Source organism: Podarcis liolepis, assembly GCF_965112155.1.
Source record: "Podarcis liolepis genome assembly, chromosome: 15".
Classification (NCBI taxonomy): Eukaryota; Metazoa; Chordata; class Lepidosauria; order Squamata; family Lacertidae; genus Podarcis; species Podarcis liolepis.
Genome location: NC_139566.1, coordinates 20,621,418 through 20,640,175, shown reverse-complemented (window position 1 = coordinate 20,640,175; position 18,758 = coordinate 20,621,418). Strand labels below are relative to the sequence as shown.

Below are 18,758 nucleotides of genomic sequence, written 5' to 3'. Positions count from 1 at the left end.
CCTGAAAGACCTACATTGATTCCCAGTACGTTTCTGAGCACAATTCAAAGTGTTGGTGCTGACCTTTAAAGACCTAAAGAGCCTCAGCCCAGTATACCTGAAGGAGCGTCTCCACCCCCATTGTTCAGCCCAGACACTGAGGTCCAGCTCCGAGGGCCTTCTAGTTTTTCCCTCACTGTGAGGTTACAGGGAAGCAGGCAGGGGGCCTTCTCAGTAGTGGCACCTGCCCTGTGGAACGCCCTCCCATCAGATATCAAGGAAATAAACAACTTTCTGACTTTTAGAAGACATCTGAAGGCAGCCCTGCTTAGGGAAGTTTTTAATGTTTGATGTTTTATTGTGTTTTAATATTCTGTTGGGAGCCGCCCAGCCAGATGGGCGTATACATTTTTTATTATTATTATTATTATTATTATTATTATTATTATTATTATTATTACTACTACTACTACTACTACTACTACTACTACTATTATTATTAGTGCCAACTGGGTAGCCCCCAGTGATGGCATTATGAAGGCCTCATCTACCCATCATAGGATCTTTATGACTCACCCCCCCCCCCACTGCATTGTGCTTCCTTTGCATCAAAATGAACAGTGTGGAATAACATAATTACATTTTTTATTTTTAAAAATCAGCTCCAGCAGTCAGCGAGACAAATAACGTCATTTTCGTTGGGTCAAATGGTAACAAAATGGAAATAGTGCTGCATGCAGCAACTATGGGTCAGGATGGAAAGTTATGCCTTCTTCTATCCCTTTCTGTGACTTACAGTGGGATTTAGGGAGCTATTGTGAACCCCAGATTCTGACTATTGCTAATAATTAATTTGCCATTGATAACCTAAATAATTACAGCCAACGCCTTTCCTTTTCCTGGACGTCTACACCAAAGAGTTCACCTGACCCTTCTCTGCCTTTTCGTTTCCCGATGCAGAAGCCTTACAATTAGGCACAAATAAGTAACTCATTAAAAGCATTTAGCAAAAAAAATCAAGTATTCTCCCAGTGCAGGTGTATTTAGCAAGCATCAAGCAGCAGGAGCCTCATTAGAGCTAAATGAAATGCACATTTCTGATTCTGGATTTCCAAATGGTCCCCCTCCAGGTAATCACTTTGGCATGGGGAACGCTTTAATGAAAAGGCAAAGCCATCTTCCGGCAAGAAAGGCTTCCTCCTGGGGCCTGGGAGGCCTCCTCTTCATATGCATGAAGTGGTCTCCTACAGCTAAGGGAGCTTTTTGCATGAAGCCGTGCTCATGTCAGCCTCCATCCGCCTGCACTGCTCCTCCGTGTGGTGGGAGGCAGGGATGGTCCAAACCAATCTGGTTCACAATCCCCAGAACAATGCGCTAAAGGTCATAGCTCAGGGGCAGGGGGGGGTCTGCTTTGAATGCCAAAGGTTGCTGGTTCAGATCCTGGTATCTCCCAGTAGGGATGGGAAAGGTTCTTGCTTGAGACCCTGAAAAGCCACTGCCAGTTAGTGCAAACCCTCCAACATTTCTCTGATGAAAATAGGGACGTCCTATTCCATTATTATTATTATTATTATTATTATTATTATTATTATACCCCAGGCATCTGACTAGGTTGCCCCAGCCACTCTGGGTGACTTCCAACATATTTAAAGCATAATAAAACATTAAGTAAAGGTAAAGGGACCCCTGACCACTAGGTCCAGTCGTGACCGACTCTGGGGTTGCGGCGTTCATCTCGCTTTATTGGCCAAGGGAGCCGGAGTACAGCTTCCAGGTCATGTGGGCAGCATGACTAAGCCGCTTCTGGCGAACCAGAGCAGCGCACGCAAACACCGTTTACCTTCCCGCCGGAGCGGTACCTATTTATCTACTTGCACTTTGACATGCTTTCGAACTGCTAGGTGGGCAGGAGCAGGGACCGAGCAATGGGAGCTCACTCCATTGTGGGGATTTGAACCGCCGACCTTCTGATCGACAAGCCCTAGGCTCTGTGGTTTAACCCACAGCGCCACCTGCGTCCCAATAAAACATTAGCATTTTTTTTAAAAAACCTCCTAATACAGTCATACCATGGATCCCGAATGCCTTGGTACTCGGACGTTTTGGCTCTTGAACAACGCAAACCCAGAAGTGAGTGTTTCAGTTTGCAAACGTTCTTTGGAACCCAAATGTCTGACGGTGGTTCCGCGGCTTCTGATTGGCTGCAGGAGCTTCCTGCTGTCAATCGGAAGATGCACTTTGGTTTCCGGACGTTTTGGAAGTCAAACAGACTTCCAGAACAAATTCCGTTCGACTTCCAAGGTACGACTGTACAGGGCTGCCTGCATATGTCTTCTAAAGGTTGTATAGTTTCTGATCTCCTTGGCTTGGGGATTGCATAACTGCATGGCCTGCAACATCTCCCCGATTAAAATAGGGACGTCCTAAGGAAAAGTGGGGCATTCTGGGATCAAATCAGAAACCGGGATGGCTTCTGTAAATCCAAGACTGTCCCTAGAAAACAGGGATACTTGGAAGGTCTGTAGTGGTGACCATACTAAGTTAGACGGCCCAGTGGCCTGACTCAGTATAATGACGGGCTGTGGCTCAGTGGTGGACCATCTGCTTTGCACTAGGTTCAATCCCCAGTGTCTCCAGGTAGGGCCGGGAAACACCTCTGCTTGAAATCCTAGGAAATCTGCTGCCTGTGGTCTGTGTAGAAAATACTGAGCTAGATGGACCCAGTATTAGGCAGCTTCCTACATCCCTACATGAGCAAATGAAATAACAGTTTTAAGAAAGAAAGAAAGAAAGAAAGAAAGAAAGAAAGAAAGAAAGAAAGAGGGAAGGAAAGGGTTAAAAGATCCAGGGCCCGGACTCAGGACCCTCATCGTGTCCCCCTGCCATCATCACTGCAGGCAAGAAAAGAGGAAGGAGCGAAGCAAAGGAGAAGAGCAGGCCTGGGAGTGCCCAGAGGAGATATGTACCTGGCTCGGCGTTTGAAGAAGAAAGAAAGAAAGAGCTACGAAAGGCAACTGTCTTGCTCTGTCCTGGGCTACAAATCAGGCGGAAGATCTCAGAGACACGGCGGTAGCTGCCCTTACCTCCACGGTGGATGATCAGCAGGTGACATGGCGGGGCCTCTTTGGTACATTTGTTGTGGCACTTTAGCCTAAGAGACAGGAGAGACAAGAGCATTTTGAGAACCACAATTTGGACTAGGAAGGGCTGTAGCTCAGTGGTCAGAGTCTTTCCTTGCAAGCAGAAGGTCCCAGGTTCAATCCTGGCTGGCATCACCAGGTATAATAATAATAATATTATTATAATACCTGAAGGAGCATCTCCACCACCATCGTTCAGCCCAGACACCGAGGTCCAGCTCTGAGGGCCTTCTAGCAATTCCCTCATTGCAAGAAATGAAGTTATAGGGAACAGGCAGAGGGCCTTCTCGGTAGTGGCACCTCTCCTCCCATCAGATGTCAAAGAAATAAAGAACTACACAACTTTTAGAAGGCAGCACCGTATCTGTAAGTTTTTAATGTTTGATGTTTTATTATGTTTTTATTAATAAATGTGACTGGATTGCTCCAGCCACTCTGGGCGGCTTCCAACAGAATATAAAAAACACACAACAAAACATCTGACATTAAAAACTTCCCAGTACAGGGCTGCCTTCAGATGTCTAGGGAAAGTCATATAATTGTTTAACTCTTTAACTATTTGACATTTGATGGAAGGGCGTTCCACAGGGCAGGCTCCACTACCAACAAGGCCCTCTGCCTGGTTCCCTCTAATTTCACTTCTCACAGTGAGGGAACTGCCAGAAGGCCCTCAGAACTGGACCTCAGTGTCCAGGCTGAAAACGTCCCCGTCTAAAACCTGGAGAGCTGTTATCAAGCCATGTAGACAACAGTGATTTGGACCAATAGATCTGAGTGAGTATGAGGCAGCCTCCTCGGTCTTTTCTATGGTGTCTCAAAAACAGCTCTAACCATTCTGCATAAGTACCTCCATGCCCCACCTGATCAAAGGGTCGGCTGACTCTGCCTAAATTATTTCTCTCTCTTTAACTATTTGAAAGCTGGAAGGAAGCCAGTAATCAGCTACTTATTCCCCGAGCAGTGCTTGGACCTTTGGGGCAATAAAGATATTATATATACAGTATATAATATACAGGCGCCCATTGCATCATCATCATCATTGTTCTTATTAGCCGGTACAGTAGTACCTCAGGTTAAGTACTTAATTTGTTCCAGAGGTCCGTACTTAACCTGAAACTGTTCTTAACCTGTAGCACACTTTAGCTAATGGGGCCTCCTGCTGCCACCGTGCTGCCGGAGCACGATTTCTGTTCTCATCCTGAAGCAAAGTTCTTAACCTGAAGCACTATTTCTGGGTTAGCGGAATCTGTAACCTGAAGCGTATGTACCACTGTATGGTATAGTAGTTAGACTGTTGGGTTTGAAATCCCCACTCGGGGGACCTTGGCCCAATTGCTAACTCTCTACCTAACCTACCTCTCAGGGTTGTTGTGAAGGTAAAATGGAGGGGAAGAACCATGCACACAACCTTGAACTATCATTTGGAACTGCAGTGGCCCTTTGCCTACTCAGAATGTATGTGTGAGAGCAACCTGATAGCCATGCAGAATGTAGGGTTGCTGCGAGGATGAAATGTGGAGGCAGGAAACCACTTATCTTGGAGGGAAAGTGGGATACAAAATGCTGCAATAAGAAAGAGGCAGATTTCCTTCAGTCAGTCCCCTGTTGGTATCAAGAAGGCTGGCATGTAGCCTACATGGAAAATCTTGCACACAAACTCAGGGTCCAGCATGGCATTTCTAAGCCAAGCAAACTCATTAAGAACTACTTTACTTTTATTACACATGTATCCATCAAGGAATATGTTAATCCTCCGGCTCAATAGGCTTCAATTTGGAATTCATAATTGCTATTTAATGTCTCATCTTTATTTGTACTTTTGAACTATTATTTAGATGACTGGGATCTTTTGTTTCATTGCTGCAGTTATTTTCCTCGTTTCTTGGATCACTTGGGCGTGTTATGGAGGGGAAGGGAGCTGGGGTGGGCTCTTTTCTATGTTCTCACAGTTGTATATTTTGCCTGCCTTGAAAAACAATAATAATTACTTTTATTTAAAAGATGGAGGGAGAGGGAGAGACGTACTTGCAGTTTTTACATTTCAGTCCAAACAACATTCCTTTCCCACAGACAGTGCATGTCTGAGACATCCAATACTTGGTGGAAAACCTGTGCAGAGAGCGAAAAAGAGAAAGAGAAAGGTTGACCTTTGTTAAGTCTTAAGCAAAAGCTCCTTCTCAGAACAGTGAAATGTGTTATTTTTAATAAACCTGATTGTGCTCTGCTCTCCCTAGTCACCAAGACCAGCAGCACCAGAATTGCTTATTGATTCTGGTTTAGGAAGCCGATGCGAATCAATTCTGCTTGCAGCATGTGCCGCTCTATCCTTGAGTGGGAGTTTTGAGCGTGAGGAAGCACATCACAATTGTTAATTTCAGTCAGCTAATCAGGGTCCGTATTTGCTCATTAGAAACCCAGGGAGGTAAAACAAAACCGGTGATCTTAAAAAAAGAGAGCATGGACTCAAGATTTTATTGGAAATGAATCAGGACCTCAGCATGCCCTACGAGCGGGGAAACACCTTAAAAATGCCTTCGCTGCTCCAGGGCATGTCTAGTGAAGCTGTTCAGGTGGTTGAACCCGCATCCCACTGTGTTCCTTTCCTTCCTGCCTATTACTGGTCCATCTTATTCCCATTTCTTCCAAGAGAGTAGGGGGTGGGGTGGGGGTGGCTACTGGCATAGCATTTACTCAAGGTCAGGAGGTCATAGATAAAGCACAGTGGTTTTATCGACAGAAGCTGGAGCCTTATCTAAGTGATATCAGAAATTGAAATAGTGCTTAGAAGGGGCTTTAGTGAGACTGGGCATTGACACACACACACCAGCACCGGCCTTTTGCTTATCAGCACTCTGCTTCCAAGATTATAATGCAGCAAATTAAACAGCCCAAGCAGACTCCAGAGAAAGGTTTTTCTTCAGACTACTCATGCTGTTGAGTGGCTCTGTCCCTCAGATAGGATGAGGTGGGCAAAAGTGTGGGTAAGGGTTGGGCAAACTTCGGGGCTCAAGGCAGCCTTGGTGTAATTTCCAAAGCACCCTATTGGGATCAGTTTAGACCTCTGGTAAGAGTGATCTGACTCTCTGCTGGGCAGAGACAAAAAGGGAGAAGGAGAAAGATGGGGGTGTCAGTGGGCCTTTTTTCCGACGGAACTCTCCGGAACTCCGTTCCAGCACCTCTTTTTCTAGAAAAATAGCAGTAGGTGTCAAAAAGAGGGGGAGAAAAAAAGGGGTGTCAAAGAGAGAGAGGTGTCAGAAAGAAAAAGGAGTGTTGGAAAGAGAGGGAGCGAGGGAGGAAAGAAGAGATATCAGAGAGAAGCAGGAGTCAGAAAGTGAGAGAAGAAGGATGTCCTCATCTGCTTTTGACTCTGGTCTCTGCCCCACCCAAGGCTGGCATGCAGCCCCACAACAGATGACCCAGCCCAACAGAATGCAGCCCTTGACAGGAGGGTGGGGAGTTACCTGGCCTGACCTGGGTTTAAAGTGATTCAGCTGAAGAAGACTGTCAGGTTGCCAAAGCCAGTAACTGGGAGAAATAACCACAATGCATTTTCTGGTTTCTTAGGGAGGGGGCTTGCCCAGTGGTGCTGCAGCCATTGCTTATCCATTCCTTCATTTGAGAGTTTACAGTTGGTATGTAAACAGTCTGGCCTGGTCAGCTGATGCCTCACCAGTGAGCAGTAAATGGGCTAGAGACAGTCTCAGAGGAATCTCTGTGTTTTTCAAATGAGGTATCCAGCAGAGTCCATTTCCAGCAATCAAGGATGCTTCATAATTATAATGGATTTAAGAGGAATACAATATTTCTGTTGCGGGGAGAGAAATGGCATTACACTTTGGGGGGTCCAACTCCCCTCACAGCAGGAGCCAGCAGCTCTTGGTTCTCGAGAGACCACTGCTAGCTAGTCCTGCCATTTTGCTCTCAGCCAGAAGAAGTCAGATTCCTATGGAGGGGGACAGTACAGCTTGCTCCCTCCCCACCAGGTCTTGGGACTGTATTTCCATCCAGATTGAAGACACAGACGACATCTCCTCCTCCATCTTCCCAGTGGAGTTTAATGGGGTTACAAGGGCCTGTCAGTGCCACCTACTGACTGGAGGTCAGATGCTACCATAGAGTCTCTAAGGTTCCAAAACTAAAATTTGCGCCACCTACTGTCAGACTCCCTGTCCAAACAGGGAAAGCAGATATTGGGATGGGCTTCAGGGGGTCCTTGGCACAGCACCCTTCCATTTGCCGTGGAGTGGTGCCATGCCGTGGGCATTGTGGGAAATTAAAATGGCAGCACAGAAATGCAGCCACACATTTTCCTCCCCCCAGAATTCTATGGTGATAGGAATATAGGAAGGAATATAGGAAGCTGCCTTGGGTCACATTCGTACATACAGTGGTACCTCTGGTTACAAACTTAAATCGTTCCAGAGGTCCATTCTTAACCTGAAACCGTTCTTAACCTGAGGTACCACTTTAGCTAATGGGGCCTCCTGCTGCCGCTGCACTGCCGGCACACGATTTCTGTTCTCATCCTGAGGTAAAGTTCTTACCAGAGGTACTACTTCCGGGTTAGTGGAGTCTGTAACCCGAAGTGTTTGTAACCCGAGGTGTTTGTAACCCGAGGTACCACTGTACATTTAAATCACTATGATACCACTTTAAACAGTCATGACTTCCCCCAAAGAATCCTGGGAAACTGATGGTTGCTCATTCCTTACTCACAGGTAACCATTTGCACTAGACCCTCAACAGAGTAGGCAATAATTCTCCCTTACCTGACACCATAACCCTCCTGAGGTAAACTGTTTCTCAATCATAACATTTTAAAAAAAGAAAGAAAGAAAAAGACATATCTGAGTTTTTCAATCACCTCATACCTGTGTTTGATTGAGTTTCCAAGATCCCGTCGAGGAATTTGTGGGGACCAGCGAGGTACTGAGAGTGTATCTGAAAGATAGAAATTAGAGGGGGAAAGAGTTGATCCCAGGCGGTCAGATTCAAAATTATTTCTGTCACAATAATCTGGCTTATTACATATCAGGGATGCCATTATGAATTCTGAAAAACCAAAACAGCCTTCTAAACAAATCTCAGCATCTTGGCATGACATGTGGGATTCTGTGTTGTTGTCATACTGTGTGGAGTATAGCCAGGAATGCCCTTTTCTGGGTACTCCATTCCATCTCTCTTCATCCCCACTCTCTCATTCCGCACTCCAGGATTCCATGGCCACTAAGTATGCTGTTTGCAAGGCCATCCCAATACATTTTGGCACCTGAGGCGAACCTCCTCCCTGCCAGGGAAGATGGAGTGAATGAAGAACAAGGGGTGCAAGGAGACAAGCAGCACCTCCTATTCACCAAGACACCACTGAGGAGGCGGCATTGAGGGGACAGATCCAGCCTCCAAGGAGTGCGCTGCAGCTGTTAACTATCCTGCAGCAGAAGTAGTGAGTGATGCATTCCTTGGAGGCTGGTGCTGCTGCCCCTCTGGATCCTGCTTCCTGAGGCAGTCGCCTCACCTTGCCTCATCCATGGGCAGGGTTCGATTTAGGTCTGATGAGGCCCTAAGCTACGGAAGGTAATGGGGCCCTTTATATGTCCAGCTGTCCTTTGTCAACAACAAATTTTGTGTTGAATATATGCTATATGGGGTGGCGCTGTGGGTTAAACCACAGAGCCTAGGACTTGCTGATCAGAAGGTCAGCGGTTCGAATCCCCATGACGGGGTGAGCTCCCGTTGCTTGGTCCCTGCTCCTGCCAACCTAGCAGTTTGAAAGCACCTCAAAGTGCATGTAGATAAATAGGTACCGCTCCGGCGGGAAGATAAACGGCGTTTGCGTGCGCTGCTCTGGTTCACCAGAAGCGGCTTAGTCATGCTGGCCACATGTCCCAGAAGCTGTACGCCAGCTCCCTCGGCCAATAAAGCGAGATGAGTGCCGCAACCCCAGAGTCGGCCACAACTGGACCTAATGGTCAGGGGTCCCTTTACCTATATGCTATTTGATAATTTATGGACCTAATAGGTATCTGAAGCAATTTGCACATAACAAAATAGGTATTTTATCAAAGTAATTGTTATACAAATGAGCAAACCAGTGATATTTTAGGGAGCAGGCTAGCAGGTGGGGCCCATTACTTACATCATAGGAGCCTACACAACACAAAACACTGTTGCTGTATGTAGGTTTTGTTTTATTTGGTTTTTATCTTATATTTTGGAAATGTATATCCAGTTTTCCTTTAAATTTTTGGGGGGACCCCAAGAGAGTGGAGCCCTAAGCTATAGCTTGTTTAGCTTACATGTAAATCCGGCATTGTCCATGGGCTGGCCTGGAGCGGGTACGGTTTTTAAGTTATTTCTCCAAACCTCCCTTAGGTTTGCTGACACTTCCTCTTACGTGAGGGTTTCAGGCATGCAAGGAAGGCTGGTGCTCTACCACTGGGCTATGGCCTTTACCAAGAAGACTTGGTGGGACACTTGTTCCCCTGGCGAAACGTTTTGCACCAAAGGAACGTGGCCGCGCAAGAGAATGCATAAGCAGATTGCTGCTAATTCTGCTGCCCAATAGATGGAACAATCTGTTACGTGATGAGTTGCTGTGTTGGGATTGCTCTGTTGCGCAACATTAAACCCTGAGTCCCAATTGCGCTAATGGACAGAGAAAACTAGATACTGCCCAAAGTAATTAATTATTGCCTATTGGCATTAGACAGGTGCCTTCGCAATATTGGTTTGGATGCCTGGTGGAAAATTTTCTGTTTCAGCACGCCTACCCAGAACAGATGATTCGGTTACTTTTCCTTTAAATGCTTTATTAATTCGATCTTTAGCTTTAGAGATGGTTGTATATACGCCTTGAATATACATTGTTTTTTGAATTCGTTTGTTTCTTTGAACCATGTTTTATATATTTAATGGGACTCGTACACCACTCAGGGAATGTTTTCCAGCAAACAGTTTTAATACAGGAATGATATTAATTAATTAATTCAGGGAAAGTGCACGGAGGCGAGAAAACCTACATGCTAATTAGTTTGTTATGTATTTCAAAGCATTTATACACCACTTGATTGTGTGTTTTTTTAAAAAAGAAAAGCTCAAAGCAGTTTACAAAGAGAATAAAACAATAAAAATATGAGTAAAAAGGACTCTTCATAACATTCTAGGGTTGCCATATTTCAAAAAGTAAAAACCAGGACACCCCAAAGTGTCCTGGCAGTTCCACCACAATTTAACCCCCGTTGCTGGTTTTTCAGAGTGTGAAAACTACAGGGCTTGATTCAATTATTTTTATTTTTATTTTCATCACAACAAAACCATTTGATACCCAGACGCTTCTGATTTCTTCCTGCCGTCTCTGCTCCTGACCCAGTTGAAATAATATGAAATTCTGTAGCAGACCCTCCAAGTGTCCCTATTTTCCAGGGACAGTCCCAGATTTACAGAAGCTGTTCCCAGTTTCTGATTTGAATATCCCACTTTGCCTTAGGATGTCCCTGTTTTCATCAGAGAAATGTTGGAGGGTATGGAGTTATGCAAACAGCCAAGGAGATAAGTAACTATACAACCTTTAGAAGACATCTAAAGGCATAGGGAACTTTTAAAATGTTTAATTACTGGCATGTTTTTATATATGTTGGAAGCTGCCCAGAGTGGCTGGTACAACCCAGTCAGATGGGTGGTGTATTATTATTATTGAATAGGACGTCCCTATTTTCATCAGAGAAATGTTGGAGGGTATGCTATAGGCTTCCACATGTAATAATAATGATAATAAATGCATTGTTTACCCTAGAGAGAACGATTTATAGAAAGAGCATTTGGGCACAGTTACAAGCATTGGCTTTATTTTAACAGCAGAGGCTCTTGGGTACCGAAATGAAAATCAAATATGATTCTCGGAGACCCAAATGCCATCCATTAGGGATGCAAGCTGGGCCCACGGACATCTGACCACCTGAAATGGCCAGGCAGACTCCAGCAGTGACCCCTGGGTTTCCTATGCACACCTGTCAATCCTTCAGCAAACACGCTCCCAGGGTGTTTTTTTAACATAGGATATGAACGCCTCTGTTTGCTTTCATATCCCATTTTAATATTGCAGGTTGAGGCGTTCTTAATTATGTGCCATTTCAGAAGGTTACATTTGCATGTGGCTTCCTGTGAGGAGAGCAGCGCTCCCTCTGCTGCTCAGGAATAACTCCACCGCATCAATGTGCATCTCAACAAAATGCGGGGAGGGGAGGCAACCGCTATGCAAGACCCAAGAACTGTCACATTCAGACCAAACATTTAAAGCACAATGATACTTTAATGATGCTGGGCTCTCCTACATTGGATACTTTTAAGCAGAAGTTGCCTGGCTATCCGTCATGGATGCTAGTAGTAGTAGTAGTAGTAGTAGTAGTAATAGTAATAATAATAATAATAATAATAATAATAATAATAATAGTGGTACCTTGGTTTTCAAGGGACGCAGGTGGCACTGTGGTCTAAACCACTGAGCCTAGGGCTTGCCGATCAGAAGGTCGGCGGTTCAAATCCCCACAACAAGGTGAGCTCCCGTTGTTTGGTCCCTGCTCCTGCCAACCTAGCAGTTCGAAAGCACACCAGTGCAAGTAGATAAATAGGTACCACTGCAGCGGGAAGGTAAACAGTGTTTCCGTGTGCTGCTTTGGTTCACCAGAAGTGGCTTAGTCATGCTGGCCACATGACCCAGAAGCTGTCTGTGGACAAACGCTGGCTCCCTCGGCCTATAGAGTGAGATGAAAACCAAGGTCCACTGTAATAATAATTTATTACCTCTGCCCTGCCCATCTGACTGGATTGCCCAAGCCACTCTGGACAGCTCCCAACAGAATAAAATCACAGGAAATGTCAAACATTAAAAAGTTCCCGATACAGGGCCACCTCCATTGGTCTTTGGAAAGTTGTGTAGCTGTTTATTTCTTTGATAGGAGGGCATTCCACAGGATGGGCGCTACTGCTGAGAAGGCCCTCTGCCTGCTTAGCTGAATAATAATAATTTGTTGTGATTCCTGCATCGCAGGCACTTAGACTAGATGATCCTTGGAGTCTTTTGCAACTCTACAGTTCTATGAGTCTGTGATACCATCTTAGAGAAGCATGGCTTTCCCCAGAGAATTCCGGCAGCTGAAATTTGTTAAGGGTGTTGAGAGATGTTAATAGACCCCCAGTTCCCCTCAAAGAGCTACAATTCCCAGGGCAGTTTAAAAATCAAACCCTCTTCGCAGGGAACTCTGGGTCCTGTATTTAGGCGTGGGGGTAATCTCTTAGCAACTCTCAGCACCCTTTCCAAACTACACTCCCCAGGATTCCTTGGGGGGGAGCCAGGATTGTTTTAAATGGTATGGTGCTATTTTAAACTCTTGATGTGAGTGTGGCAGAGGACAAGCTGTGGAGTCCAGATGTTGCAGAGGAGTGGTAACCCCAAGGGAACCCCCAGGTGAAGAAGGCTCAGAGCCAGAGGGGTTGTGGTGGGATGACGATGAGTGGACAGAGGGAGAAGAGGGAGCAGATGGGAGGAGGAGGTGTCGGAAGCTGAAGGGGTAACAGGGTTTTGTGAGCAGGAAGAGACTGTGGCAGAGAGCAGCCCAGAAGCAGAAACAGAAGCGGAGGCTGGGAAGGAGCGGGGGCCAAGAGGCAGAGAAGAGTCTGCTGAAGAGTCCAGGGAGTCTCCCCCTCTTGCTGCGACCAGCTCACCTCCCCACCTGGTCTCCCAGAACCCAAAGAGGTATGAAGAGGGTGGAGCAAAGAGAGACAAGATGAAGGAGCCTCAGGTTGCTGGGGAATGACCATGGGGAGGAGCCTTAGAGAGCGGTGGGAAGGTGGGGACCTTCAGTACTCGCAACTGCCTCATCAGAGCAAGACCTATTGGGAAGAGTTGCTGTGTTCACTATCCCTGAGCTGTTTTGTTTCTTTGACTAAGGAGTTAGTTACACTGAAGCCCTGGGAGTTACTGCTGGTCTGCTCCCAAGCAGCCTTGACACCAGTGTTCCATGACAAACTGACAGTGTTTTTGTTTTTTGGATTTTTTTTTTTTGGAACTGACTTTTAAAGGAAAGAGCTTTTAATAGTACTTTGCTGCCTTTATTGTTTGTGTTTTAATACATTTGTTTTTTTTTATATTGTTTTAATTTGATTAAAACAATGTAAAAGAGCTTAACTACTTTTTAATAAAGCGCTGGTGGCGCTGTGGGTTAAACCACAGAGCCTAGGACTTGCTGAACAGAAGGTCAGTGGTTTGAATCCCCGCAACGGAGAGAGCTCCCGTTGCTCGGTCCCTGCTCCTGCCAACCTAGCAGTTCGAAAGCATGTCAAAGTGCAAATAGATAAATAGGTATCGCTCTGACGGGAAGGTAAACAGCGTTTTCGTGTGCTGCTCTGGTTCGCCAGAAGCGGCTTAGTCATGCTGACCACATGAACCAGAAGCTGTACACTGGCTCCCTCGGCCAATAAAGCAAGATGAGCGCCGCAACCCCAGAGTCGGCCACGACTGGACCTAATGGTTAGGGGTCCCTTTACCTTTACCTTTACTTTTTAATAAACCTCTTTCATGTGTTTTGAGATCTTTGTGGTTTATCTGTGTTTTATTTTGATTTGTGTAAGGCAGCATATTATAATAATAATTAATAATAAATATAATAATAATGCTTTTTTCTTAATCAAAATGTTTAGGGGTACTCTCATTTTCCTACTCATATTGAAATACTGCCCCTCAATGAGGCCAAACTTATATTCACAAAATGTTTAGGGGCATGAGTACCCCCCCCCCAGAAAAAAGCACTGATTATAATATTAGTCACCAAACACATATCCAGCAGCAGCCAATCAGTTTCCTTCAGTTATTACCCAATGATAGGTGGGGGTCAAAGGCAAAAGTGGGTGGAGCAATGAATGAATATGTTACCTTTTATTTTGATTTTTTTTTTCTTGAGTTAGCAACTACATGGAAAAATTCAGAGAAGTGAAAAAGAACTATGTTCTGATCCAAACAGCAAATAACAAAGTCCTCAAGACAGCCTGGTCCCCAGGCCTGTCTGTGATGTCCTGGACAAGATACATATCTGCTGCTTTGTGGTTCCGCTCATCCAGTATCTGCTCCCCCCATTTGAAGATGGTGTCAACAAGATTTGCTCCTTTCTCTGTTGGGGAATTAATACCTTGGGAGCCAGGCGTTAAATAAAGATTAGCTGCTGACAGTCCCAAAAGAAAGCTAGTTTACACCATGCAAGGATCTGGTCCGTAGAAATACAAAAGGACCTTTTATATTCTGAAATGGTGTTTGCTCATCACTAAATCACATTATACAAATGTGCCCCCCCTCTTCTGCCCCCGCCATCCTTTGTGAAGCAAACAAGCGGACAATTAAAGTTACTTACCTGAAGTTAAATTAAAACCTTTGCTTTATCACCCACAATTTATTTCTGCTAACTTTCAGCTGGCCTCAATTAAATCACGCTGTTTTAGAAGAGATGGGGGCAGGGTGGGGAAGTGGCTGAGGGGATTTAATTACTTTCCATAACATGCTCATTGTCAAAAAATTATTATTAGAGTGTATCAGGAATCATAACCTCTGAACAAAGCAGCGAGACCCTCCGTGATTCGCAGGTAATTATTTTCATTACAGGGATGATGGATGGAGGATCTGAGATATTAACAATACCCCGCACACAGACACATGCACACTGTGTTCAGTGGAGCATCAAGGGAGGGAGAGGACAGAAATGTTGAACTGGAAGAGCCTTGATGGGTTTCGGGGGGAGAGCTGTTTTTAAGCTCACTTTGTTTTTAATCCTCAAAAGATGGACTGGCAGCGATTTCCTCTAAAAGAACATGGAAGCCATTTTACACACTCCTTGAACATCTAAGCCAGGGTTTCCCAAACTTGGGTCTCCAGCTGTTTTTGTACTACAACTCCCATCATCCCTAGCTAGCAGGACCAGTGGTCAGGGATGATGGGAATTGTAGTCCAAAAACAGCTGGAGACCGAAGGTTGGAAAACCAAGCTCTAAGCAATGAAGTTGCAGAGAGGATTCCAATATCAGATGTCACCAAAGCTAGCTTGGCTCTGAGACACAAATGAACTTTGGGGGCTTGGCAATGCCAAGCGAGCATGAGAAGACTTAAGGTTGATGACGATGATGATGATCTGCCTTGTGTTTCAATCCCCAAAATTAGTTTTCCCCCAAAATAAAAACAACCAGAAGATTTGGGGACAGCACAAGGCCCATGGAGAGGGGAAGAGAGGGAGGATGAGTCCTGCTACAGAAGCAGGAATCATTCTGCTCATGCAAGGATTTAGCTGAATCGCTCCTCAAATTTGCATCCAGAAAGGGGTGGACTTGCTCTTGAGCATGTGCAGAGAGCATCTTCCATTCAATTGAAAACAGGCTTTAGAAATGAACCTGAGATTCAGAAGGAGGTCTCCCAGAAGTCACAGAAGTCCCTGTGGCTTCTTGGGGTGGTGGGAGGTCGATTCATCACCTCCCGTGTTGGAAACTGCAAACCCTGTGCTTCGATAGCATCAGAAGTTTAAGAATCCTGGCAGCGAGGCCGAAGGACTCACCAGGCCAAGGCGAAGTTGAGGGAGGGCTGCGAGTGATAGTCCTCTCTTGGCATCAGCCGTCTCGCCTTGACAGAAGCCGCGGCGGGGGGAAATTAGCAGCCTGGCATAACGGAGAGGGTGACAAAGGGAAGGTCACGCCTCTCCCGCTCCCGCGCTGACAGAAGACACGGCAGAAGGGCCCCCGCAGGCCACGGCTGTCTCCCATTGACAGGCAGGTGTGACAACAAGGCCCAAGACCTGGACGGCACTCGCCCGCCTGGAAAGCGAGAGGGGCCAAGCAGGTGACCCGAGCCGCTCAAATAAACAGCCTGGCTGCGACAACGCATCCACTGCGCCATGGAGCACTGTGCTGAGACTCCATCCAGGAGAAGCTGACCGATGCCTTATGCCGAGCCATTCATCCACCTAGCTCAGTATTGTCTACACTGACTGGCAGCAGCTCTCCAGGGTTCCAGGGAAGGTTCCATGTAGCCCTACCTGGAAGATGCTGTAGGGAATTGAACCTGAAGCTTTCGGCGCACTCAGTATCCCTGAGCTGCAGCCCTGCCCTAAATACAAAGAAACACAGAAAGCCGCAGTATACTGAGTCCAGTATACTGCTCCATCCTGCTCATATTGCTGACACTGGCTTGCAGCAGCTCTCCAGGGTTTCCAGCACAGAATCTTCCCCAGCCATCCTTGAAGATGCTGGGGATTGATCCCAAGGTCTTCTGAATGCAAAGCAGATGCTCTGCCATTGAGCTATGGCCCTTCCGCAGATGTTGTCAGCTTCCCTGATGAATATGCACATTGAATCATAGGATAATAGAGTAGGACGAGACCCCAGGGTCATCTAGCCCAACCCCATGCATTGTAGGAATCTTTTGCCCAACATGGGGCTCAAACCCATGACCCTGAGATTAAAAACCTTATCCTCTACTAACTGAGCTATCCACCATAGGGAAGAGTTTCTTGTTCCACCAGGCTTTGGGGAGCTGACTGCTTTTAAGGAAATGGCTTTTAAACAGCACTGTGCTGTTTTTACTACCTGTATTTTAATAGGTATTTCTGCATAATCCTGCATTGCAGGAACATGCAGGTATCCCATACGGGGATCGAACCCACAGCCTTGGCGTTATCAGCGCCACGCTCTAACCAACTGAGCTATCCATAGGGCAACTCAATCTCTGGCTGCCACATTAAACTAAGGGTTTAGATTACGCCCTCAAAGTTTTATATTGCATAATTTTTAATGGCAATGCAAACTGCTTAGTTGTGTTTATGTTTGTTTGTAAGCAAATCAGAATTAAAAATGCCCTTAACAGATTGGAGAACTTGGCGCAAGCTAACAAAATGAATTTCAATAGGGACAAACGTAAGGTTCTGCACTTAGGAAGAACCAGATGCACAAATATAGGATGGGGGACACCTGGCTTACTAGCAGTACACGTGAAAAGGATCGAGGAGCCTTGGTGGACCACAAGCTTAACATGAGTCAACAGTGTGACGCAGCAGCAAAATAAGCTAATGCTATTCTAGGCTGCATCAGCAGAAGTATAGCGTCCAGATCAAGGGAAGTTATAGTACCACTCTATTCTGCCTTAGTCAGACCACACTTGGAATACTGTGCCCAATTCTGGGCACTACAATTTAAGAAGGATGTTGACAAGCTGGAACATGTGCAGACAAGGGCAATTAAGATGATCAAGGATCTGGAAACTAAGTCTTATGAGGAGTGCTTGAAGGAACTGGGTAGGTTTAGCCTGGAAAAGAGGAGACTAAGAGGAGATATGATAGCCATCTTCAAATATCTTGGTAAAGGTAAAGGGACCCCTGACCATTAGGTCCAGTCGTGGCCGACTCTGGGGTTGCGGCACTCATCTCGCTTTATTGGCCGAGGGAGCCGGCGTACAGCTTCTGGGTCATGTGGCCAGCATGACTAAGCCGCTTCTGGCAAACCAGAGCAGCGCACAGAAACGCCGTTTACCTTCCCGCCGGAGTGGTACCTATTTATCTACTTGCACTTGACATGCTTTCAAACTGCTAGGTTGGCAGGAGCAGGGACCGAGCAACGGGAGCTCACCCCGTTGCAGGGATTCGAACTGCAACCTTCTGATCAGCAAGTCCTAGGCTCTGTGGTTTAACCCACAGCGCCACCCATGTCCCTTCAAATATCTTAAGGGCTGTCAAATAGAGGAGGAAGCATGCTTGTTTTCTCCTGCTCTGGATGGTAGGACTTCAAACGGCTTCAAATTGCAAGAAAGGAGATTCCGACTAAACATTCGGGAAAACTTTCTGACAGTAAGAGCCGTTCAGCAGAGGAACAGACTCCCCAAAGGGGTGGTGGGCTCTCCTTCCTTGGAGGTTTTTAAGCAGAGGTTGGATGGCCAGCTGCCATGGATGCTTTCGCTGATATTCCTGCGTTGCAGAGAGTTGGACTAGATGAGCCTTGGGGTGCCTTCCAGCTCTAAGATTCTATGATTCTATGAAATTGCAGCAGCTAATGACTGGTGCAAATATCCATCTATCTTGTCAGGAATGCTGAACCTCACACTTCCAGTAAAATGGGAAGCCACTCAGACAAGGGACTGAAAGCAGGGAGGAACCCAACATCGCCCCATCCCGTTGGGAATCTAAGAAGAAAAGTGAGGCTTACACAAGAAGAAAGTGCTTTTAGCCATTAAGCACTCCGATGTTTCAAACACACCCAGCTCTTAACCTGCTGATCTGCCGTTCCCAAATGCAGCCAAACAGCTTGTCCTAAACACCTTGTTGCATCTCCTTGCGGGTGGCAAGCAAAGGGGGTCAGAAGGGGTGAAGTCGCCCGGCAAAATACACACTTCTACATTATCTCCGAGTCAAGCCCTTTAAAGCAAACTGACAATTTAATAATAGGAAAGTCGCAATTCGGTAGAGAGTACTAATGGAGGAAATCGGGCAGGTTGGGAGGGATGTCACTGAGGATTTTTGGAGAGCGGGTGGCAGAGGGGAGAGACCTAGGAAAGATGAGAAGAATTAAATCGGCTGGGCAAAGGTCAGAATCTGCCCCCACTGGTGAGTGGTCAGAGGAAGAA

The 18,758-nt window shown here is 46.0% G+C and overlaps 1 protein-coding gene across 1 annotated transcript in view; it reads right to left on the bottom strand.

Moving 5' to 3' along the window:
• KSR2 (kinase suppressor of ras 2) overlaps positions 1-18,758 on the bottom strand; it is a gene marked incomplete at its 3' end in the record, with an annotated part of 191,153 nt that overhangs the window by 69,349 nt on the left and 103,046 nt on the right. Inside the window, exons 6-8 of the mRNA XM_083478598.1 lie at positions 7,991-8,060; positions 5,145-5,228; positions 3,063-3,130 (exon numbers count right to left, since the gene is read on the bottom strand). Coding sequence (XP_083334724.1) covers positions 3,063-3,130; positions 5,145-5,228; positions 7,991-8,060 — 222 coding nt within the window. The remainder of the gene's footprint in view (positions 1-3,062; positions 3,131-5,144; positions 5,229-7,990; positions 8,061-18,758) is intronic.